Here is a 21,451-nt window from a genome sequence, read left to right as displayed (position 1 = left end):
ATAACATGCTGGCTAGTTTGTGGAGAAACTGGAACCCATGGATGGTGCAGCTACTATGGAAACAGTATGGATGTTCCTGAAAAAATTTTTAAATTGAATCATCGTATGATCCAGCAATCCCACTTCTGGTTATGTATGCAAGAGAATTGAAAGCAGGGATAGGACTGAAAATGATATTTGCACACCCAGGTTCATAGTGGCACTGTTCACAATAGCCAACAGGTAGAAGCAAAGTCAATTGTCCATCAATGGATGAATGGATAAGTAAAATGTAGTAGATACACACAGTGGGATATTATTCAGCCTTAAAAAGGAAGGACATACTGTCACATGCTACCACTTGAATGACTTGGGGACATTATGCTAAGTGAAGTAAGCCAGTCACAAAAAGATAAACACTGTATGACTTATTTTTTTCCAATTAAAGTATCATTGATAGATAATCTTATGAAAGTTTCACATGAACAACATTATGGTTTCGACATTCACCTGTTGGAGTCCAGCTCCAACCGGGGTGGAAACGATGAAGGAAAGGACAGTGTCTGTGAATGAGGAGACGAGACTCAGAATCAGTGTGAAATATCTCCTAGCATAAGCCAGCAGTGTCTTCATTTTTATAGCATTTTAATTCTACATGTAGCGAAATATCTTTGATCATCGATGATACAATCCTTTTTTTCCTTTCAGTTTTTGCATAATTCTGGCTCATTACCCTTAAACATGAACACATATCAACACTTCCTTGAACAGTTTCTTTTTAACATTTCATTTCTAACTTTCTTTCATCCTGCTTTGATTAGTGATTCATGAGAGCTGTGTGCTAGGTGCTAGACAGAAAATGGCGTGAGATAGTGTGCGCTATGCTTTTGCTTTTAAGCGTGTGAGGTTATATAAAGTTCAATGCATTTATCTTAGGTTATATAAAGTTCAAGCTGTATGATTATATGGTTAAAACTAATAAACTTCTGTTCACATGCTCTGAGGTTTCTGCTTACATCCAAACGTTATCCATCCCCATCCTATCTTAAGGTCTAGGGCCACACAATCTGGATCTAATTTTTGTATACAGTATGAACATTTTATTCTGTCATAAAATCATTCCACATTTTTAACTCCTTGCATCTTTCCTCTCATGTCCATAAGCAGTATGGCTTCCTAGCTCTCTTTATCCTTTCAAACAATGACACAGAATCTGCTCTTACTGCTTTTCCATTAATATAATAATATTTTATCATATATTCATCATAAATTCCTGTGTGGGATATTGGTAAATGTAAATCTCCCTATCTTACTCATAGAATTTTTTCTTCGAGGGGGATACCAAAGACACCCTCCTATATTATAAGCAACATTAGAGGGGCCTTGGGCAGTGGGGACTACCAGTCTCTTTTTATTGCTTTGTTGCTTCATATAGATTTCTAGGGAAGCCGGGTTTTTCCATGGACCGGGTTCCCATAACTCTTTCTTAGCTAATTCTGTAAAAAATTCCTCATTCATCATGTTTGTTATAAAACATTATTACAAAAAGGAGGACAAGCTACATCTTGTTTAATGGGAAACCCAGGTGGTTCTGCCTCACTTATTCGTGGCAGTACGCCTGGGACAGCTGGTCCCGTAATATTACTCTCATCCTTGGAAGCATTGTTCCAGTCATAGCCCTGGGTCGAGTTGTCCCTTTTTATGATGGTCAAATTATTATTTTGTGCATGAGGTTTCCCATACATAAGTCCAATTCTAAGTAATATAATAATAAGAGCAAAAGTGGGGTGTAGCAGGAACCAGCTATGAGCTTTCCTGAAAGTAAGGAAACCTCCTCACGCCTGGACCTTGTGAAACAGCATGAGTAGCATGGCTTGCGCCATTCACCCATGTTATCATGTCCTCATCTGCCCCAGTCCATTGCAGTTACTATCTATCAGTGCAGTATAGAGTCATTACTTGTCTTCTCTATGCTGTTCTACATTCCCCGTGATCTACCTGTATTGTGATTGAGAATTACGGTGCCCTAATCCCCTTCTCCCTTCCTCCCCAACCACCCTCCCCAGCCCTTCCCCTTTGGTAACCACTAGTCCCTTCTTGAAGTCTGTGAGTCTGCTGTTGTTTTGTTCCTTCAGTTTTTTGTTTTTATACTCCACAAATGAGTGAAGTCATTTGGTACTTATCTTTCTCCACCTGGCTTATTTCACTGAACATAATACCCTCTAGCTCTATCCATGTTGTTGCAAATGGTAGGATTTGTTTCTTCTTATGGCTAAATAGTATTCCATTGTCTATATGTACAACATCTTCTTTATCCATTCATCTACTGATGGACACTTAGGTTGCTTCCATATCTTGGCTATTGTAAATAGAGCAGCAATAAGGGGTGCATATGTCTTGTATGGTTTCTCTTATATGAGGTATCTAAAGTATTCAAATCCATAGAAACAGAAAGTAGAAGGGTGATTACCAGGGGCTGGGGAAAGAGAAAATGGGGAGTTGTTTAATGGGTATAGAGTTTGGTTTTGCAAGATGAAAAAGTTCTTTAGATCTGTTGTACAGCAATGTGAATATATACTTAATACTGATGACCTGTATACTTAAAAACAGTCAAGATGGTACAGAGGAAAAAGCTCCCGTGTTTCAGTGTTTCATGCTGAGCACTCTTAAGACCAGATATGCGGAGGTTTTCTCATACCAAGCAATACCCCAACTCTCTGCAGATAGCCGCTGTGTGTCCTATAATTCAGTTCAGTTCTGAGACTATCTACTTGGGGTAACACCAGATCCCACAGGTTAAGTGTTCAGTCCCACAAGACTGCCCTTTCCCCACCACTTCAGAAGTCAAAATGGGTAGAAGGTAGGAAGCTTTTATAAGATAAAGAATAAAGAACATGGAAGAGAAAAATAGAAGATATCTGAATGCGGAGGCCACATAGTTGATCTTGTTTGGGGTGAAAAGACGAGAGTTGGCCTGGTGTTTGGGGATTGGCTGGGCTGGATATACTGTGTTTCTGGTAAGGGGAGGATTTACAGAGACATAAAAGTTATGTAAGTTTTGGTTTGCTGATGTGGCACACGGGGCCGGAACAGCACCTTTGGGCCTAGAAATTTGTTTCAGTAATGCTGTCAACAAAGAGTTAGAAAATAAAATTAAAAAATCAATACCATGTACAAATTAGAAACATTAAATTTTAAGGGATAAATTTCATAAACTGTGTAAGACTTACTGAAAATTATAAAACATTGCTGAGTGAAATTAAAGATCTAAATAACTGAAAAAAAATCAGGTTTATGATTTGGACTATACAATATTTTAATGTTTCGATTCCGTTCAAGTTGATCTATAAATTCCACACAGTGCCAATCAAAATCCCAGGCATATTTGTAGAAATTTATAAACTAAAGCTTATATAACCAAAGCAATTTTGATAAATTGGGCAAATCAGAATGTATACTACCTGATTTTAATATTTATACTAAAGAGAAAAATCATAACTGTGTGATATAAGAATAATGATAGACACAAAGATCAATGGAATGAAAGATTACAGAAGTGAATTCACACATATATGATCAGTTTATTTTCAACAAAGTTGCCAAGGTAATTCAATGGGAAAAGTACAGCTGTTGCAGGAACCACGGGAACCTCAAACAAGGAGTCAGAACACCGAGATGTTTGGCGAGAAGCAGCACTTATTAGCGCCGGCACTGGCTCAGCGGATTCCTCTCCAAAGGCTGAGCCCTGAGTGCAGCAGGGCCATGCCTTTTACACATTCACTGCAAGGCTGGGGGGAGTCAGCACCCAGGAACTGTTGCAGTGGTAGCTATTAGGTCACTATAGGTGTATTCAGGATGCTAGTTATAGTTTAATCTATCTCTGTAAAGGTTACCCAGATACCCTATTATGAACAAATGGGCTTCCATGACTATGATCAACAAGCCTTTCCACACCACTGAGTCCCAGTGGGTGGAAGACATTGTTACATTGTTTCAATCTCAAGCACCCAAGCCCCTTGTGATTCCTCTACATTCCTGAAGCCTCAACTGAAACTTTGTCTCCTTGGCTTCCTCCCACACAATCTTTTCAACAAATGGTGTTATGAAAACCAGACATCTATAGTGGAGGAAATGATACAGATATCTGCTGCGGGCTAAGTGTTTGTATCCTCCCCCCAAACTAATATGTTGTGGCCCTAACTCACAGTGTGGCTCTATTAGGTGATGGGAGTCTTTGAGGAAATAATTCAGGTTAAATGGGCTCATAAGGGTGGGGCCCTGATATGATAGGATTAGTGTCCTTATAAGAAGAGACTTGGGAGAGCTCCCTACCCTCTAAGCATGCAAGGAAAGGTCATGTGAAGACAGAGCAAGAAAGCAGGAAAGCCAAATTGGTTGGAATCTCAGTATTGGACTTCTAGCTTTCAGAGCTATGAGAAAATTTCCATTGTTTAGGCCACCCAGTCTGAGGTGTTTTGTTTTTATGGCAACCCTAGCTGACTAATATAATATCCATATGGACAAAAATCAACCCTGAGCCTTACATCACACCACATACAAAAATTAAGAAATGGATTAGAGACCTAATATAAAAGCTAGAACTAAAACTGTATCAGAGGAAAATAGAGGTGAATATGTTCCTGTTCTTTGAGTAGTTAATGGTTTTATAGACAAAATCTAAAAAGCACTAACCATAAAAAAATCAAATTGATAAACTCAGCTTTATTAAAGTTGAAAACATCTATTCTTCAAAAGACAGGAAATGAAAAGGCAAGCCAGACACTGAGGAAAAAATATGTATACAGATATGATTACAGTAACTGTGTCCACAATGTATGAAGAACTCTTAGAACTCAGTAAGGGGATAACCCAACAACAAAAATAGTGGACAAAATACTCAAATAGGCTGTAGAAAAGCAGATATTTAAATAATTAATAAGCACACAAAAAGCTCAACATCATTAATCATCAGGAAAAGCAGATTAAAATCACAATTAGATACTACCACGTACTCACAAAAATGACTACAGTGAGAAGGGCTGACACCAGTGTCGGTGAGGATGTTGAGCATTTGGAACTCCCACATACTCCTGGTGGAAATGTAAACTGGTACAGTAAGTCAGTGTTTTCTTGAAAGTCAAAAATACACTCACTTACTTGATTCAGCAATTTCATTCCCAATTATTTACCCAAGAGAAGGAAAAAGAAACATAAGTTTACACAAAGAATTGTACACAAATGTTCACATCATCTTTATTTATAATAACCTAAAATTATGAATATCTCACAGTCCATCAATGGATGACTGAATAAACAAATTATAGTATACCATGTCATGGGTATATGTTACCCAACAATGAAAAGAAATAAGCTACTGATACTCCTGGTCACATATTCAGTTTTACAGAGAAACTGAGCAAAAAAACAAACAACTATAAAAGTTCACCCCAAAAAAGTTTATACACTCTGGTTGCTTGGGGTCAGGAGTAGGAGGATTTACTGCAGACACTTTCCTGGGTGATGAGAATCTTAAATATCTCAGTTGTGGAGGTGGTTATGTAAGTAAATTACTTTTCAAAAGTCATAAATTTCCAGGAACAAAACAGTGCCATACACTGACTATTCACATTTTATAGTTGATTATTTTTTACCTCTCTTACAAATCATTGCCATGACTGTCAAATTGTATCTGATAGTTTTGAGTTTTCTAAAGGAAAACAGAAGATGGAGCAAACATTTGAAAGGAATTCTACTAGAAACAATCCCAAATTATACACCACCTTACTATCCCGTACGTGCCGCCTGTGAGTGTCTCGTGGTATGAGTTTCCTATTGCTGCTGTAACAAATTACTTTGAACTTGGTGTAAAATGAAACAAATTACCTTATAGTTCTGGAGGTCAGAAGTACAAAATAGAGCCCCCCTGGGCTAGAAACAAAGTCTCATCTGGACTGCATTCCTTTGGAAGGGTTTAGGGAAGAATTCATTTCCTCACTTTTTCTAGCTTCTAGAGGCTGTTCTCATTCTTTGAATTGTGACTCCTTCCCACCAGAATTCACATCAGTGAGACGTCTACGTGCACCTTCCCATGTCCTCTGACTCTGACTCCTTTGTATCCCTCTTACAAGGGTCTTGTGATTAGATGGAGACTTCCCAGATGATCCAGGCTAACCACACCTGCAAAGTCCCATATGACATTGTAAAGTAACATAGGTTCCTGGGATTAGGAGAAGGACACTTTTGAGGGACCATTTTTCTACCTACTGCACATGCCTAACTTTGAAACACCTGGCTTCTGAAGGACCTTCATTTCGAGTGTGGCAACTCAGCCTCTTCTTCAAAACTCTCACCTGCCACTCCAAATGACTGTTTCATCTTGCGGGATCTCCAGCTTGACTTTCAGAATTAAGAGAAGTCTTATTACATTCAGGGCTCAGGTATAGAGTTCATGGGATTTGAGATTCAAAGTTCAGGAGCTCTAGATTTGAGATCCTAGAGGAGACTTTGGTCTTGAGAGTAGCCTCAATTCTGGGAGTGTGTGCCGAGATTCAGAGGAACCTGGCCTGGGGTTCAGGCAACAGCAGGCAGTGGCGATAGGGAGTTTAGTGTTCAGTTTTTCCAGGATTCAAAAAGAAGGTGTGGACTCAGCTGTGTGCTTAACTTTAGCTTCAAGAAGGAAAAGAGATCACCTAAGACCTGTACACTAAGTACCTGAGTCAGAGGTCAAAGTCCTGAATTCGCATCTATAGTGCCCCTCCCCTTTCCAACAGGATTTGGGGCAAAGAGCAAAATAAGAGGAAGTTAGAAATGAATGATAGCTAAGAGCACAGCCAGTGTGTTCACCAGGTAACACTGAAAATCTTCAGGTTACAGAAACAGGCCAATTCTGTCTTCCCTTTGTTCCTCTTCCATTCTCTCCAGTAAAGAATGATGGATGGGTCAGTCTTGTCTTAACTTTATTTTAAAGGAAATGGAAAGATTACTAAATGCAGTTGTTATCACGGAAGAATTTTGGTGCTCAGGTATCCTCAGTGATTCACTCTACAGAATTATTTGCATCATAAGCTTTCTTATCAGCCAACTGATGAAAATTGCCACACCAAGTTTCCTGTTAATCTGCTACCTGTTTTTACAGTCTAGATATCCAGTGACTGCCTGAGACTCAGGAATGAGTCATCCTCTGCCAAGCAAACGACATGGTCATGCCTGAAGAAGAACGTTCAGGCATGTTGCTGGCAGGAGCGGTCAGCACAATACAAAGCTCCAGGGAAAAAAGTCCAGTGATAGAGCCCATGGCTTCTGACAAAGGTAAAATGGACTGGGGGATCTGGCAAGTTCCGTATTCTTGCAAAGTGCAAAAACTCCGTGTGCGTCTGTGTCCTGCTTGTGTCTGTGTCCTGGGTCATTTTGTAACTCGCCTATTTATTAATATTATGCTTAAATAAGATTTATTATTATACTTTAAAAAATTATTTTAAATTAATACTAACTATTCACATTCACAAGTGATTTTGATCAGATGACACCAAATCAATGCTTGTTTCACCCTAATAAAAATTAAGTAAAAATATAATTGGTTAAGTAAGTTTAAGAAAGCAACAGAAGTGGTAGCTCAAGGGCATGTTAATTGAAAATTTAAGCTTCAGTTTCTCAATGTTAGGAAAATTTGTGGGAGAAGGAGGTGACTTGAGGCTGTGGACAGAAATGATTTTCGAATGAAGTAGGATTTGAGCTGGATCCTTAAAGGGTAGAATTTGGATTGGCAAAGGGAAATTCCAGGTTGACTGACACAAAGAGTTTGAGGGAATTTAACAAAGCTAGTGTTTGGAATGTAATAAATAAACCAGTTAGGCTACAAAAAGTTTGTGGAAATAATCTGCAGTGAGATCAGAAAGCAAAACTGAAATGATGTTATAAAGGACCTTGAATACCAGCCTGAGGGAATTGAGGTCAATCTTTTTCCATAAGAGAAAATCTTGGGAGATTTTGTGAATAGCATAGAGACGACTGAAATAGTGCTGTAGACACATTTGTCTGGCAATGATGCCTTTTTGACTGGAAGCAGAAAAGACTGGGAGAGAGGAGATGACTCTGAAGATTATTACAGGAGTGTGGACATGATGTGATAGGAGACAATAATGATATCAGTCCTGGGTTTTAAGAAACAATATTTTGTCTCTGTTATATTCCTCTTTCTATTAAAATTATCTTGTGAGTGGCATGTTGGGGGAAAGACTAAAGACATTATTTAGTTGAAGTATCTGGGTGAATTTTCCTGAACTTTCCTCTGAAGGTGGTGTGTCCATTCCTCAGACCATCCCAACACATACAGCCAGTGTCCCTGCTTCCCATCCCAGGCGTAGATATTGAGAATATATCTCATTCTTTCTATGTTCTCACTGCTGCTTTACCTCTTTCAGATGAAGCGTTCTCTCATCACTGATAACGACTTTTTCTATAGCTATGGCCTCTGTTCCTATAAGGCCCCATCTGAGTGTACCAGCTGTTTCAAAGTCCCTGATCTGGATTAAGGTCTGAGAAGTAATTTGTAGGTCTAGTGGCACATCCTGGGCCCTTCAACACATACACATACATACACGTTCTGAACCTTGGGCAAAGTGCCTCCCATTTTGGAGGAAGGGTTTCCCAGACCTGTGACTCTTCTTGGTTCAAACATCTCAGAGTTTAGGTTAGTCGGGAGGGGAGACTGAATCTCCTACTTGCCTCTCCATAGGGCTACTTCACCCTCAGAGGAAGGAGTGACTTTGTACCTCTCTGTGACCCATTGGGAAGGGGTGTCATGGTGAGGGGAACCTTCTGCTCTGTCTCAAACTTTATAGATCTCTATTTCTTGGAAAAGAGAGATTGGTGGTGGTGACTGAGGCTTTTGATTTATGGTGCTTTTCTCCTGCCTCCCCAGACAAACTTTAGGAAAATCCCTAACATGACTTCTTGTTGCCAAAATAAATGCTATGGTCCTCAAAATGAGTTGCATTTCTGTTCTCCATGTTTTGGAATTCTGAATTCAGATCAGGGCCATGCCCATTTCATCCCCAAAGCTCTGAGTCTTGAGGGACATGGGCCTGTAAAGTCCAGTACTTTCATTTGACTCACCCCCACCTCTTCAATAGCTTCTCATGACACTTAGAATAAAATCCATGGCTTAGCAGGCCCTATGTGATCAGCTCATCTCCTGCCATCATACACCACGATCACTGTGACCTAGCGAGTCCACCCCTCGCCCTTCCTTGAACATGTCAAGATCTTTCCACATTAGGTCCTTTGCACTTGCTGCCCCATCTTCAGAATGTCCACATGGCTTGCTTCACTTTACTTCAGGTCTCTGCTTAAATATCCCTCTCCAAAGAGGTCTTCCCTGACCAAACTCTCTAAGGTGGCCTTTATCCCCTTACAGTGTCCAGCCACTATCACCTTTATCCCCTTACAATACTTTCCTTGGCACTTTTCATGGCACATGTTTTTACTTATTGTTTCTTTCCTCCTTTAGAATATAAGCTCCAAAACATGGAGATAGGGATTTGTTTTGTTCCCTGTTCCTGTACACAGAAGGATGCACATTTAGTAGGCGCTCAGTGAACATTCGTTGACAGTGCAAGCAAGTGAGCCCCCTTCCACCCCGTACAGACCAGTTTGCCAGGTTCCAAGGGTAATTTAGCTGCTAGTCACTGGTTCCCTCTTATTGGCTGTTCTTGGGATTATGCCCATGTGATAGCAAATCAATGGGCACAGTGACCCACCGAGGCTTTTGGCTATTCCAGGGATTCTTTTGACTGAAGGAGGGATCACGGTCCCCATTCCCTGAAGCCTTGTGCATTAGGAAGTCAGGTGACAGCGTCATACCTACATCAGCTTTTACTTCCCAGCTCCTGATTCTGCTGCTGACCCTACTGTTCTTTTTTTCCCCTAAGAGTAGCAATTCTTGTTTTGTTTCTCTTCCTCCCTCCACGTGAACATGATTCAAAGAGAGAATTTTGCCTCCTAGAGATGCTCTCTGCAGCAGCATTTTGCTGTCAGCCTTCAGTAACCACACAGCTCCAGGTGATGCCTGGTTCTTTTTTGCTGGTTCTCTCTTATTTTTTCATATGTCTTTTGCAAATGCTTTTTTACTCTTATAACTTATGCAGATGTCTTTTCTCCTTCTTGATTTGTGGCTTAAAGATATATGAATATTAAGCCAATGGTGACCCAGCTTCTCTCCACAATACTCTTTGCATTATATATAATACTCAATGTAAATATTCTTTCTTTAAATTGCAATTTTAATTGAGATTTTCATAGCATAAAGTATGCAACTTTAAGAAATAATACAGAGAGATTCCTTATACACTTTGCTTAGTTACCCCCAATGGTTACATTTTGCAAAACTATAGAATAATATCACAACCAGAATATTAACATTGGCAAAATCCACCAGTTTTATTCATATTTTCCCAGTTTCACTCTTGCCCATTTGTGTGTGTAGTTTTATGCAATTTTGTCACCTGTATATGTTTGTGTATCCACCACCACAGTCGGATATGAATAGTTTTATGAGTACCGAGACCCTTTATTGCTCTTTTATAACCAAGCCCTCCTCCCTCCCACTCTACACCTGTCCCTATCCCTTGCCAACCACTAATCTGTCCTCATTTCTAAAATTTTGTCATTTCAAAATGTTGTATAAATGGAATCATATCTTATGCAATGATTTGAGATTGGCTTTTTTAAAAAACTCACTATAATTCCCTGGAGATTCATCCAAATTATTATTATCAATAGTTCATTCCTTTTTATTGCTGAGTAGTATGCCATGGTATGGATGAACCACAGATGGTTTAACCATTCACATGTTGAGGGACATCTAGGCTGATTCCAGTTTTTAGATATTACAAACCAAGTGAATATGAACATTTGTGTGAACACAGGTTTTTGTGTGAACCTAAGTTTTCCTGTCTCTGAGATAAATGCCCAGGAGAGCATCGGTCACATGTAGTTATAGTTTCGGTCATTTCTTTTTTCCTAAGAAACTGCTGAACTGTTTTCCAGAGTGGCTGTACCAATTTACACTTCCACTGGCAATATATGAGAAATCCAGTTTCTCTGCATAGAATTGTTACTGTGTGTGTGTGTATAATATATATATATATATGTATGTATGTATATATATGTGTGTATATATAAATATGACATATTATGGCAGTAGTATAGTCATTGTTACTGTTATGAATGAGATCCAGTTTATATATATATGGCTATTTACTATTCTGCAGTGGGTAATAGTAAAGTTCATTCAATGTTTATTTAACAAGTATCTATTGCTAACTAACATGTTTCAGGCAGTGTGACAGAGTCTTGAACAAGATATACATAATCCATAATACACATAATTTATAATCCAGTGTTATTCCAGGCATGTAAATAGGCAATTATAAGTTGCATAGTAATTGCTATGATGAAATACAGGTTGCTGTGGAGGCACATAGAAATTACACCTAGGAGCCTCTTAGTGACTTTCCCAGTGCACTTAGTCATTCTCATTGAAGCTTTAAAGAGGATTACCTGGTTTGGGGTTGCACAAACAGATTTCAGCAGAGCCCTAAAAATCTTTGCTTTTCTTGATTCAATGAGCTGGGCCAATCCAACTAATCGAGGAGAGAATATTTTAACTCCATTTTCTGTTATGGTTTGTAGGTTTAGAAGAATAGAACATTTTTTCTTAGCAGCTCAATTTGTCTCTGGTTGTTATTGACATAATCATCTCTTGGTCAACAGGTCCTTCAGCTGGAGATGCCACCTTGAGGTAAGAATAATACTATCACAATGTGCATGTGATTAAGCCGAGAATAAATGGGTATTTACGAGCTGTAGTACTACAGCTTTCCTTACTGTTCCTTTCCTCCTTCACCATGTTCCCTCTTCCTTTTTGCCTTCTCCAGCTTCATTCTTGATGATTATTGTTTTCTATATCTTCCCTCCAATGTATTCTGGTTTCTGTTTAGATGAATTACCTTCTGGCCTTGTTTTTGTCTTATCGTCTTCTCCATTTAATCATGTTTTTATAGCCATCAGTGAAACGTCCAGGGAACTCATTTGCCACTTTGACTTCATCTTCCTGTTTCACACTATATGCCCGTTTCCAGACATATCATTATAACAGAGAGACTTTAGTCAGGGAATACATTATCTCATGATAGTTAGAAGGACTTATCTATGTAATAACTGAATGTGACTCTTTAGGGATGAATGGAAAATATTAAGATGTAGTAAACTGATGACTCAATCATATTGCAAAGAATAGTCAGCACATCTTGGGCTTCCCCTGAATCACAGCTTTGATATACAGAGAGTATTAAATCTAAAAATGCCATTGAGACCAACTTGGGTTTTTTTCTTATGAGGAATTGGTATACAGAATTTCATGTGGAAAAACCCTGAGGCTAACTTATTCTCTTCTCAGACTTGGCAATAGAATCTTGTTAGCAATTTGAGGCTTCTACACCCGAGAATACCTAATTAGAGTATGTTGAGGAATAGTGAAGATTAACAGTTGGGACATGGCACCTCTAAGTGTGAGATACAAACATAAGAATATAATGCGAAACCTTTAAAAGAGAACTAGGGATACATTAATACTGGAATTCAAGACTTCCAAGCAATGGTATAGAAAGAGTGGTAATCAAATACCATGAATTGGGAAGAATCTCTTCACTATGCTTGTGAGATAAACTCTGATAATTCAAATGGACCTCCCAGATAACTTTGACATAGAATAAGAAAATAGAGAAAGTTTCCTGAGATGTCACATTTAGATTTGCCTGATGGAAGAGGGGAGCATGATATGGTCCCTCTACAGACTGCATGTCTATATGGGAGTGCTCTTTATATTTCAGGAGAAGAATTCAATCCTGGGAATTTGAAGAATTCTTTGACCCCAGAGAACTCCGTAAAGAGACCTGTCTGCTCTATGAAATCAAGTGGGGCAGGAGCCGTAGGATCTGGCGAAACTCCAGCAAAAACACCACCACGCACGTTGAACTCAATTTTATAGAAAAATTTACCTCAGAGAGACATTTTTGCCCACCCATCAGCTGCTCCATCATCTGGTTTTTGTCCTGGAGTCCCTGTTGGGAATGCGCCAAGGTCATCCGAGAATTTTTGAGTCAACATCCTAGTGTGACTTTGGTTATCTATGTAGCTCGGCTTTTTCAGCACATGGATCAACAAAATCGGCAAGGACTCAGGGACCTCATTAACAGTGGTGTGACTATTCAGATGATGAGACCCTCAGGTAAAAACAGTGAACAAAGAATCTTAAGTGTTTATGGGAGACTGTGGTAGTGGTATGTTTCTAGGCCAGGAGACACCTCAGAAATAAAAGTCCAAAGTAACATGAAGAAGGACCAGGTTTCATATTCAAGGCAAAGAAAGTATCAAAAACATGACTTTTCTCCACTCTTGCCACTACGGCCTCTCAGTCATCTTCCAATGAGCTGCTTTGTTCTCAGGGATTCTGGGAGAGTCTAGCCCATCTCCAGCAGCAAATAGGCCAGAAGGCCTTTTACATGGTGTATTTTTAATCTGGACCCTCTTTAAGTAACTTGCTATTGTATTTGTTGAATGAACCAAGATTTGTGTTTCCTTAGAGTATGATTACTGCTGGAGGAATTTTGTCAACTACCCCCCTGGGAAAGAAGCTCACTGGCCGAGATACCCCCCTTTGTGGATGAAGCTTTATGCACTGGAACTCCACTGCATAATTCTAGTAAGTTACTTTAAAAGACAAAGAGATTCGGGTGCAGAAAGAAGCATCCTTCTTCAAACTCCTTTCCAGAAAATTTTCACACATGCTCTCTTTGCCATTGCTGTCATTTATATTGAGATATAGTTATATTAACTACTTGACCTAATCTAAGAAAATGTGAAAATAAGACAATCTGTTTGTGGGAAATGAGTGGGCTAAGAGAATGGATATACTGGTCCAAGATGCATGTAGACTCTGTATTAATTAGTTGTGTTATTATTATTGTTTTTGTTGCAACACATACTGGCTCTATGGAATTACAGATAATTTCCTCTCCCGTATAGTTGTGTGTCATCCTATTAAAGGAATGTAAGTGTAGCATTTGTATTTTCTTGAAAGTAGTTCAATGGTCTTCCGACTGATGATTTAAAATGTTTGCAGTAATAATAGCATTAAGAAAAATAGTATCCTAACTTCTTTTTTTATTCCAGAGTCTCCCTCCATGTTTAAAGATTTCAAGAAGATGTCAGAATCATCTTACATTGTTCAGACTTAATCTTCGAAACTGCCATTACCAAATGATTCCACCCCATATCCTTTTAGCTACAGGGTTGGTACAACTTCCGGTGATGTGGAGATGAATAGAATGATTCTTTGTGCAGGCTGTTTCAAGAACAGGCAATGGTGACCCACTAAAGAGTGAGTGCCACTAGAATTTAGAAATTTTCAGCTTGTGTTTCTATACATTATGATTAATTTAAGAAGAAAAAAAATAATTCCAGTTACAATAGCATTAAAAACATTGAAAAAGGTAGGAATAAATTTAACCAAGGAGGTGAAAGATCTGTACACTGAAAGCTATAACACATTGATAAAAGAAATTGAAGATGCAAATAAATAGAACAATATCCCATGTTCATGAATTGGAAGAATTAATATTGTTAAAATGTTCATACTTTCCAAAGTCATCTATAGATACAATGCAATCCTTATCAAGATTCCAATGCCATTTTTTACATAAATAGAAAATCAATCCTAAATTTCAAATGGAACCACAAAAGACTCTAAAGAACAATTCTGAGAAAGAACAAAGCTGGAGGCACCATACTTCCTGATTTCAAACTGTATTACGAAGCTATGGTAATCAAACAGTGTGGTACTGGCATTAAAAACAGACACATAGACCAATGAAACAGAATTGAGAGCCCAAACATAAACCGATGCATATATTATTGACTAATGTTTGGCTAGGAAACCAAAAACACTCAATGGGAACAAGATATTCTCTTCAATAAATGGTGCTGGAAAAGCTGATATTCACCTGCAAAAGAATGAAACAGGACCACATCTTATATTGCTCACATAAATTAATTCAAAATGGATTAAAGACTTAAATTTAAGACCTGAAGTCATACAAATCCTAGAAGAAATCTCCTTGACATTAGTCCTGTCAAAGACTTTATGGATAGAGCACCAAAAACACAAGCAACAAAAGCAAAAGTAAACCTGTACAGTAAAAGAAACAATCAACAAAATGAAATGGCAACCTATGGAAAGGGAGAAAATATTTATGAACCACATATCTGATAAGGGGCAAGTATCTGAAATATATAATGAACTTCTACAACTCAATAGTAAAACCCCAAATAATCTTATTTTAAAATGGGCAAAGGACCCGAATAGACTTTTTTCCAAAGATGAAATTCAAATGGCCAACAGTTACATGAAAAGTTGCTCAAAATCACTAATTATCAGGGAAATGCAAATCAAAATCACAATGAAATATCACCCTATACTTGTCAGAATTCCTATCATCAGAAAGACAAGAGAAAACAAGTGTTGGCTAGGATGTGGAGAAAAGGGAATCTTTATACACGGTTGGTGGGAATGGAAATTGATACAATCATTATGGAAAGTAGTATGGAGGTTCCTCAAAAAACTAAAAGTAGAACTGCCATGTGATTCAGCAATTTTACTTCAGGACACATATCTGAAGGAAATGAAATCACTATTTAAGAGGTATTTTCAGTCCCATGCTTATTACAGCATTATTTACAATAGCTAAGACATGAAAACAACTTGAGTCCATCAACAGATGAATGGATAAAGAAGATACGCCACATATAAAACACACAATGGAATATTATACAGCCACAAAAAGAAGAAAATCCTGCCATTTGCAACATCACAGATGAAACTTGAGGGCATTATGCTATTTGAAAGAAGTCAGAAAAAGACAAATACTGTATGATCTTGCTGATACATTGAATCTAGAAGACAGAAATCATAGAAACAGCAGATGAGAGATTGCCGAGGGCACTGATGAAGGTTTTCGAAGAGTACAGTTTTCAGTATTAAGATGAATAAGTTCTAGGGATGTTAACAGTACTGCACTGCATGCCTGAAATTTGCTAAGATAGTAGATCTTAATATTATACCACCAAAATAAAAGTATCTATGTGAGGTGATGAATGTGTTAACTCACCTTTTGTGGTATTCATTTTGCAATACATATATATATCAAATTATTAAGTTTGCACCTTAAAATTACACACAATGTCATATGCTAATTATGTCTCAATAAAGCTGAAGGAGAAGGATTTTTAAAAATCTAGAAATGTTCATAAACAGTGGTATCACAGTTTGTGTTATTAATTGCTATATCACAAATTACCCCAATTCTTTGTGGCTTAAGACAACAGTGAACATTTATTATGTCACAGTTCTCTGTGTCAGGCATTCAGCAGCAAACTTATAAGTGTGTTTAAGGCTCAGGATCTCTCATAAGGTTGCAGTCAATCTATCAGCCATGGCTGTAGTCATCTCAAGGCTTGACAGAGGCTAGAGAATTGCTTCTTGGGTGACACAGTCACATGACTGGCAGGTAGGTGCTAGTAGCTAGTAGGAGAATGTTTCTTTCTACATAAGCCTTTCCACATGGCTGCTTAAATGTCCTTACGACATGGCAGCTGGCTTCCTAAGGAACAAATTAAGAGGTCTAAGAGAGACCAAGGTAGAAACTGCCATGTCTTGACTGACTGAGTCTTGGAATCATACACTATCTCTTCTGCAGTGTTCTATTAGTCACACTGGTGGCCAAGCTTCAGTGTGGGAGGCATCTACACAAGGACTTGAGTCTCTGGAGATGAGAGTCACTGGAGGCCATCTTGGGTCTTACCTGCAGGGGCTTTCACTGTGTCTTTAAGGACAAATAATTACATGGAGCCAATTTCTAAGAATCTAAAGGGAAACAATGGACAAAGCAGCATCTGTTTTTATTTGGTTCTGCCTCAGAACCCCATAAAATTTCATGGTTGATTTCTTGTCAGGATTTATAGATGATTATAGTGTAGTTAACAACACCCCAAAATATTAATAGCTAAACACAAAAGAAGGGTTATTTCTTGCTCGCACTGCAGTCTAATGTAAGTAGGGTGGGAATATCATGGCTCCATGCGGTTACTCAGGACCCCAAGTTCCTTGCATGTGGTGACTACCATCTCCTGTAGCCGTGGAGTCCTCTGCTGGATTCTCTACATTCAGGCAGCTCACAGGAGGAGAGAGAGACAGAGACAGAGAAAGAAAACATTAAGTAGTGTGAAAGAATCAAGGGCTAGAAATGGCAAACAATTCTAACCCAGTTACACTAACCCAAAATGAGTCATGTTGTCAGGCGATCCAACACGGGACGCACCTGCACGCTAGATGCATCTCCCTGGTAAAGGGTTCTTGGCTATGATCAAGAAAGAATTCACAAGCAGACTGAGCAGGCACAAAGAGTAGTTTAATAAAGCGAAAGTGCGCACTCAAGGAGGGAGTGTGGGTGTGCTCCAGAGATGGGCAGCACTGTGGGGTTCAGGCAGGGTGGTTTTATAGCTGGAGTTTAAGCTGGGGTGGGGGTGGGGGTGCTGGGAGGGTGGGACAGTCATTGGATAGGTGGGGTTTTCTTGGAATTGGGAGATTTCCAGGAAATAGGGTGATACCATCTTTTTGTCCTTAGATGGTCTGCCTCAGAACTGTTATGGCAATAAGAGGTATGATTTTTAGTGTGCTGATGAGCATACACTGTATTTTGGGTTGAAGTCAAGGTCAACTTCTTCTCCATGTTGGAAGCAGTTTTTTAGCAGGTCTGTTATCTATATTCTCACTCCCCATATCCCTTGAGAACAGTTTACACAGAATGCTTAGAATATAAACAAGCACCTAACCAATAGTAAACACTGGCCAAAGTCCCAAAGCCCTTCCTGCTCATCTCTGGCTGTCTACCTACTGTAACCATATGGCCCCACCCAAAACTGTAAGGGAGGCTGAGAAACCAGCCCAGCTGTGTGCCCAGAAAGAAAAGAAATTGCCTGTCAAAATGAGGAAAACAGGAAACAGAAACATATGCAGTTTGGCCAGGGTCAGGTAGGGAATATCATGGCAGAAATGAGAACTTAAAAATCAGTGTGCTTTTTTTTTTCCTGGAGGCATTCGGGGTATGCTAGTAACTAACATCTCACCAACTTTCCTAATGGAGGCAGACGGGCTCAGTCTTTTGCCTGGTTTACCTTCCTGGGTTGGTATAGAGTAAGGTGGTCTTTTTTGGGGCATACATAGGGGCTGGGAACTTCATAGATCTCCACATGAAGATGATCTGTGCATTTTTTAAATGGCCGAGAGAACTACCATTTATTGTGTCCTTACAAAAAGATTCATATTAGGGGAATAAACCTCTCAAAGATAGGAGACCATTTCTCAAGTTATAACTCACAATATCACAGTCCTGATACATGAATTATCTTTATCAGCATGATATAGAAACCATAAACCATACATCTGACAACATAAAACATTTTAATTTCTCTTAAGGAAAAAAAATCTTAGAGTCAAAAGACGGGAAAATACATATAATGGAAATTGATGTTTTCTCTAATATGCAAAGCTCTCTTACAAATTAGTAGAGATGACAAACCAATAGAAAATGGGCTAAAGATAATAACAGACAATTCCCAGAAGACCTGTAAAGAGAGGACACACAGAAAATGCTGACTACCACAAATTAAAGAATTTGAATTTAAAGTACCATTGTTCATTCGTCAGACTATCAAAGATTTGAGATTGATTATACCCAGTGTGTATTGTGGTTTATAATAAGAAATGTATATTCGGCCTTCATCCAGTTTCTAGCACTGAGCTTCTAAAACCCTTGGAATGTAATAAGTGGTGAAAAAGATAAAGTTTTCTTTTGTTATGCTAATGAGGTGACTTTTGGCATGCCCCTGGGTTACGTAAGGATGGGGGTGGTATTTCCAGGGCAATGAACCAGGTGATTGGCAGAGTCAGAGATTTCAGTCCCACCCGTCCACCTGCTGGGAGCGGAAGGGGCTTGAGGTTGAACCTCTCACCAGGCTGATGATTTAATCAACTGTGTATGTAATGAATCCTACATGGAAGTCCAGAAGGACAGAGTTCAGAGAACTTGTGGGCTGGCAAGCAAGTAGGATTCAGAGAGACCGCTGCACTTGGCATCTCCGTGCGCACTCTCCGTACCTAATTCTGCGCATCTCTTCCATCTGTTTGTTCCTGATTTACATCCTTTTATGATAAGGTGACAATCTTAACTAGAGAAATGTTTCTCCGAGTTCTGTGAGCCTCTCTAGCATAGCAAATGAATCAGACCCAAGGAAGGGGCTGTGGGAACTTCTGCTTCAAAGCCAGCTGGTCAGAAGCAGAGGTCACAACCTGGACTTGGGATCGGCACCCTAAGTTGGAGGGAGTCAGAAGCCCAGGTGCTAACCTGGGCTCACAGTTGGTGCCAGTGGAGGGCAATGGTCCCGTGGAACTGAGGCCTTAACCTGTTGAAGCTGAGGCTATTTCTGGGTAGCTGGTATCAGAATAAAAGTTGAACTGTAGGACACCCAGCTGGTACCCTGAGTGTTGCTTCGTGGTGTTGGGTCCAGAACTTACTGAGGGGCCCAACAGAACGGAGGTCAGTCCATATCCAAAACAAAATGAGACAAAAACCTCCGTTGGCCCACACCCACGGGAACAAAAACTAATTATAACCCTTCCATTTAGGCTTAGCTCACCTTACCCTATAATAGGACTCGATAGCCTTATAAGGAAATACCTGACCCCCTAGCCTATCCTGAGCTGTTTCCACATTGCTTCTTTTCCTATTCTTTAAAACTGGTTCTTACTTCAAATCCCTTGGGATTGTTGCAAGAGATTGGGTCCTGGGTCTCACTGCAAGAAAGAATTCAAGAATGGATGCAGAAAAGTCATTGAGCATTAAGAGTTTCTTAGGAAAATAAAGTTCAGAAAAAGACAAGAGTATATGCCCCAGGGTTGGGGCGCAACGAACACTAGGGAACCTTTTTTTTTAATATGAAGGGAGATGAATATTCACCAAGAGAGATTAGGTTTCAAAGGGAACAGGTGGGGCATTTTCACAGTACAGGCTTGCTCCACTCGCACATGGGTGAAGGGATTTTTTTACTATATTTGGTCCCCATTGAAACTGTTCAAGGCCCAGGGAGGTTTTTAGTATGCTAATGAAAGAGGACAGTGATTTTTACTATGTTAATGGTTTGGGGGTGAAGTTTCGGTCAATTTCTCCTCCATGTTGGAACCAGCTGGTTTGGGCCAGTCATCTAGATTCTTACCCCAAGCCCGCATCCTCAGGAACAGCTTGCACAGAATGTACAGAAGGTAAGCAAGCGTTCAACTAAAGTCCCCCTCCTTCTCCCTGCTTATGTCTGGCTATCTACCTACTATAACAGGTACAGAATTGTGCGGACTCCCCCAAATCGGGGATTGTTTTTCCTTCAGTAAAGGACATCAAATGTGTTAAATTATTTAAATTTCTGTCATTTGACAATGCTTAGAAAGACTCTTCCCTCCAGAGTGTAAATATATTCACTCATCTCCACCTCCTCCCACCCAAGAAAGGGACGGTGAGTTGACAAGAGCAATTGTCTTGCTAATGGATTTCAGCTCCGGCAAGTTCGCTGTGGATTCAGTGTGTCCAAAGAAATTGACAGCAAAACGTTCTTGGGGTGAAAGGGTTATACCCAACTTTATTTCCAGGTGGCAGGTCAATCACTAGAATCCCATTCACTCAGAGCGAGTCTGTATGCAGCAAGCGAGTCTCTTCTTCTGGACCCCTGTGTCCGCCCAGCCGTCCTCTGCCCTCAGCGCTGCCACCACTCCATCCTCTGATCTGCTCTCCTGCAGCCTTGCAGCCCTGCCACTGTGTCGTGCCCAGAGCACTGGGCAGAGCTCTTTTTATAGAGTCAACAGCCATGTATTGCCCACAGGTGTGCAGTGAGCTAGTCAACCAGGGCCAGATGAGAATCCTGGCCATAGGAACTCTCATTTTATCCACAGCAATCAAGTCTGTTTGCTAATCCTGTATGGTTATAAGGGCTCATTGGGGATGGGGCGCATTTATGGTCTTTCATCTGCGGTAGTGTGTGGCATTCGCCAGCTGCACTGAGCTCCCATAATTAGAGCAGACTGATTGCTGGTTAGAGTTAGCCAGATGCAGGGTTTTGGCAGATGGGGGACATAAAGAGTGAAGGGCAAACAAGCTTCAGATGAGTCTGCGTATGAGCTGGATAAGAAAGAAAATGAGGAAAGGAGAGGGCTGGTGGGTTGGGAAAAGTAGGAATGTCAACCAACTGGAAATCTTGATAAGATCATGAAATAGGTGTGGTGGGTATATTTAAACACTGAAGCTTGAAGAAT

The 21,451-nt window shown here is 39.7% G+C and overlaps 1 protein-coding gene across 1 annotated transcript; it reads left to right on the top strand.

Annotated features, from left to right (window-relative positions):
• The first annotated feature begins 7,142 nt into the window (after positions 1 to 7,142).
• APOBEC1 (apolipoprotein B mRNA editing enzyme catalytic subunit 1) lies at positions 7,143 to 16,336 on the top strand. Its single transcript, XM_017679611.3, has 5 exons — positions 7,143 to 7,287; positions 11,752 to 11,779; positions 12,870 to 13,267; positions 13,623 to 13,741; positions 14,212 to 16,336. The coding sequence occupies exons 1-5, from the start codon at positions 7,176 to 7,178 to the stop codon at positions 14,359 to 14,361; spliced, it is 807 nt and encodes a 268-aa protein (XP_017535100.3). The 5' UTR covers positions 7,143 to 7,175; the 3' UTR covers positions 14,362 to 16,336.
• Positions 16,337 to 21,451: the final 5,115 nt, after the last annotated feature.

Source organism: Manis javanica, chromosome 15 (genome assembly GCF_040802235.1).
Source record: "Manis javanica isolate MJ-LG chromosome 15, MJ_LKY, whole genome shotgun sequence".
Classification (NCBI taxonomy): domain Eukaryota; kingdom Metazoa; phylum Chordata; class Mammalia; order Pholidota; family Manidae; genus Manis; species Manis javanica.
The sequence above is the reverse complement of the archived record's forward strand: the minus strand, read 5'-3'. Positions and strand labels throughout refer to the sequence as shown.

Coding starts and splice junctions, on each gene's coding strand:
- APOBEC1 (XM_017679611.3), top strand. CDS start 7,176: ATGGTCATGCCTGAAGAAGAACGTTCAGGCATGTTGCTGGCAGGAGCG. Junction 7,288..11,751: donor GCCCATGGCTTCTGACAAAG/GTAAAATGGACT, acceptor CTTGGTCAACAG/GTCCTTCAGCTGGAGATGCC. Junction 11,780..12,869: donor GCTGGAGATGCCACCTTGAG/GTAAGAATAATA, acceptor TTTATATTTCAG/GAGAAGAATTCAATCCTGGG.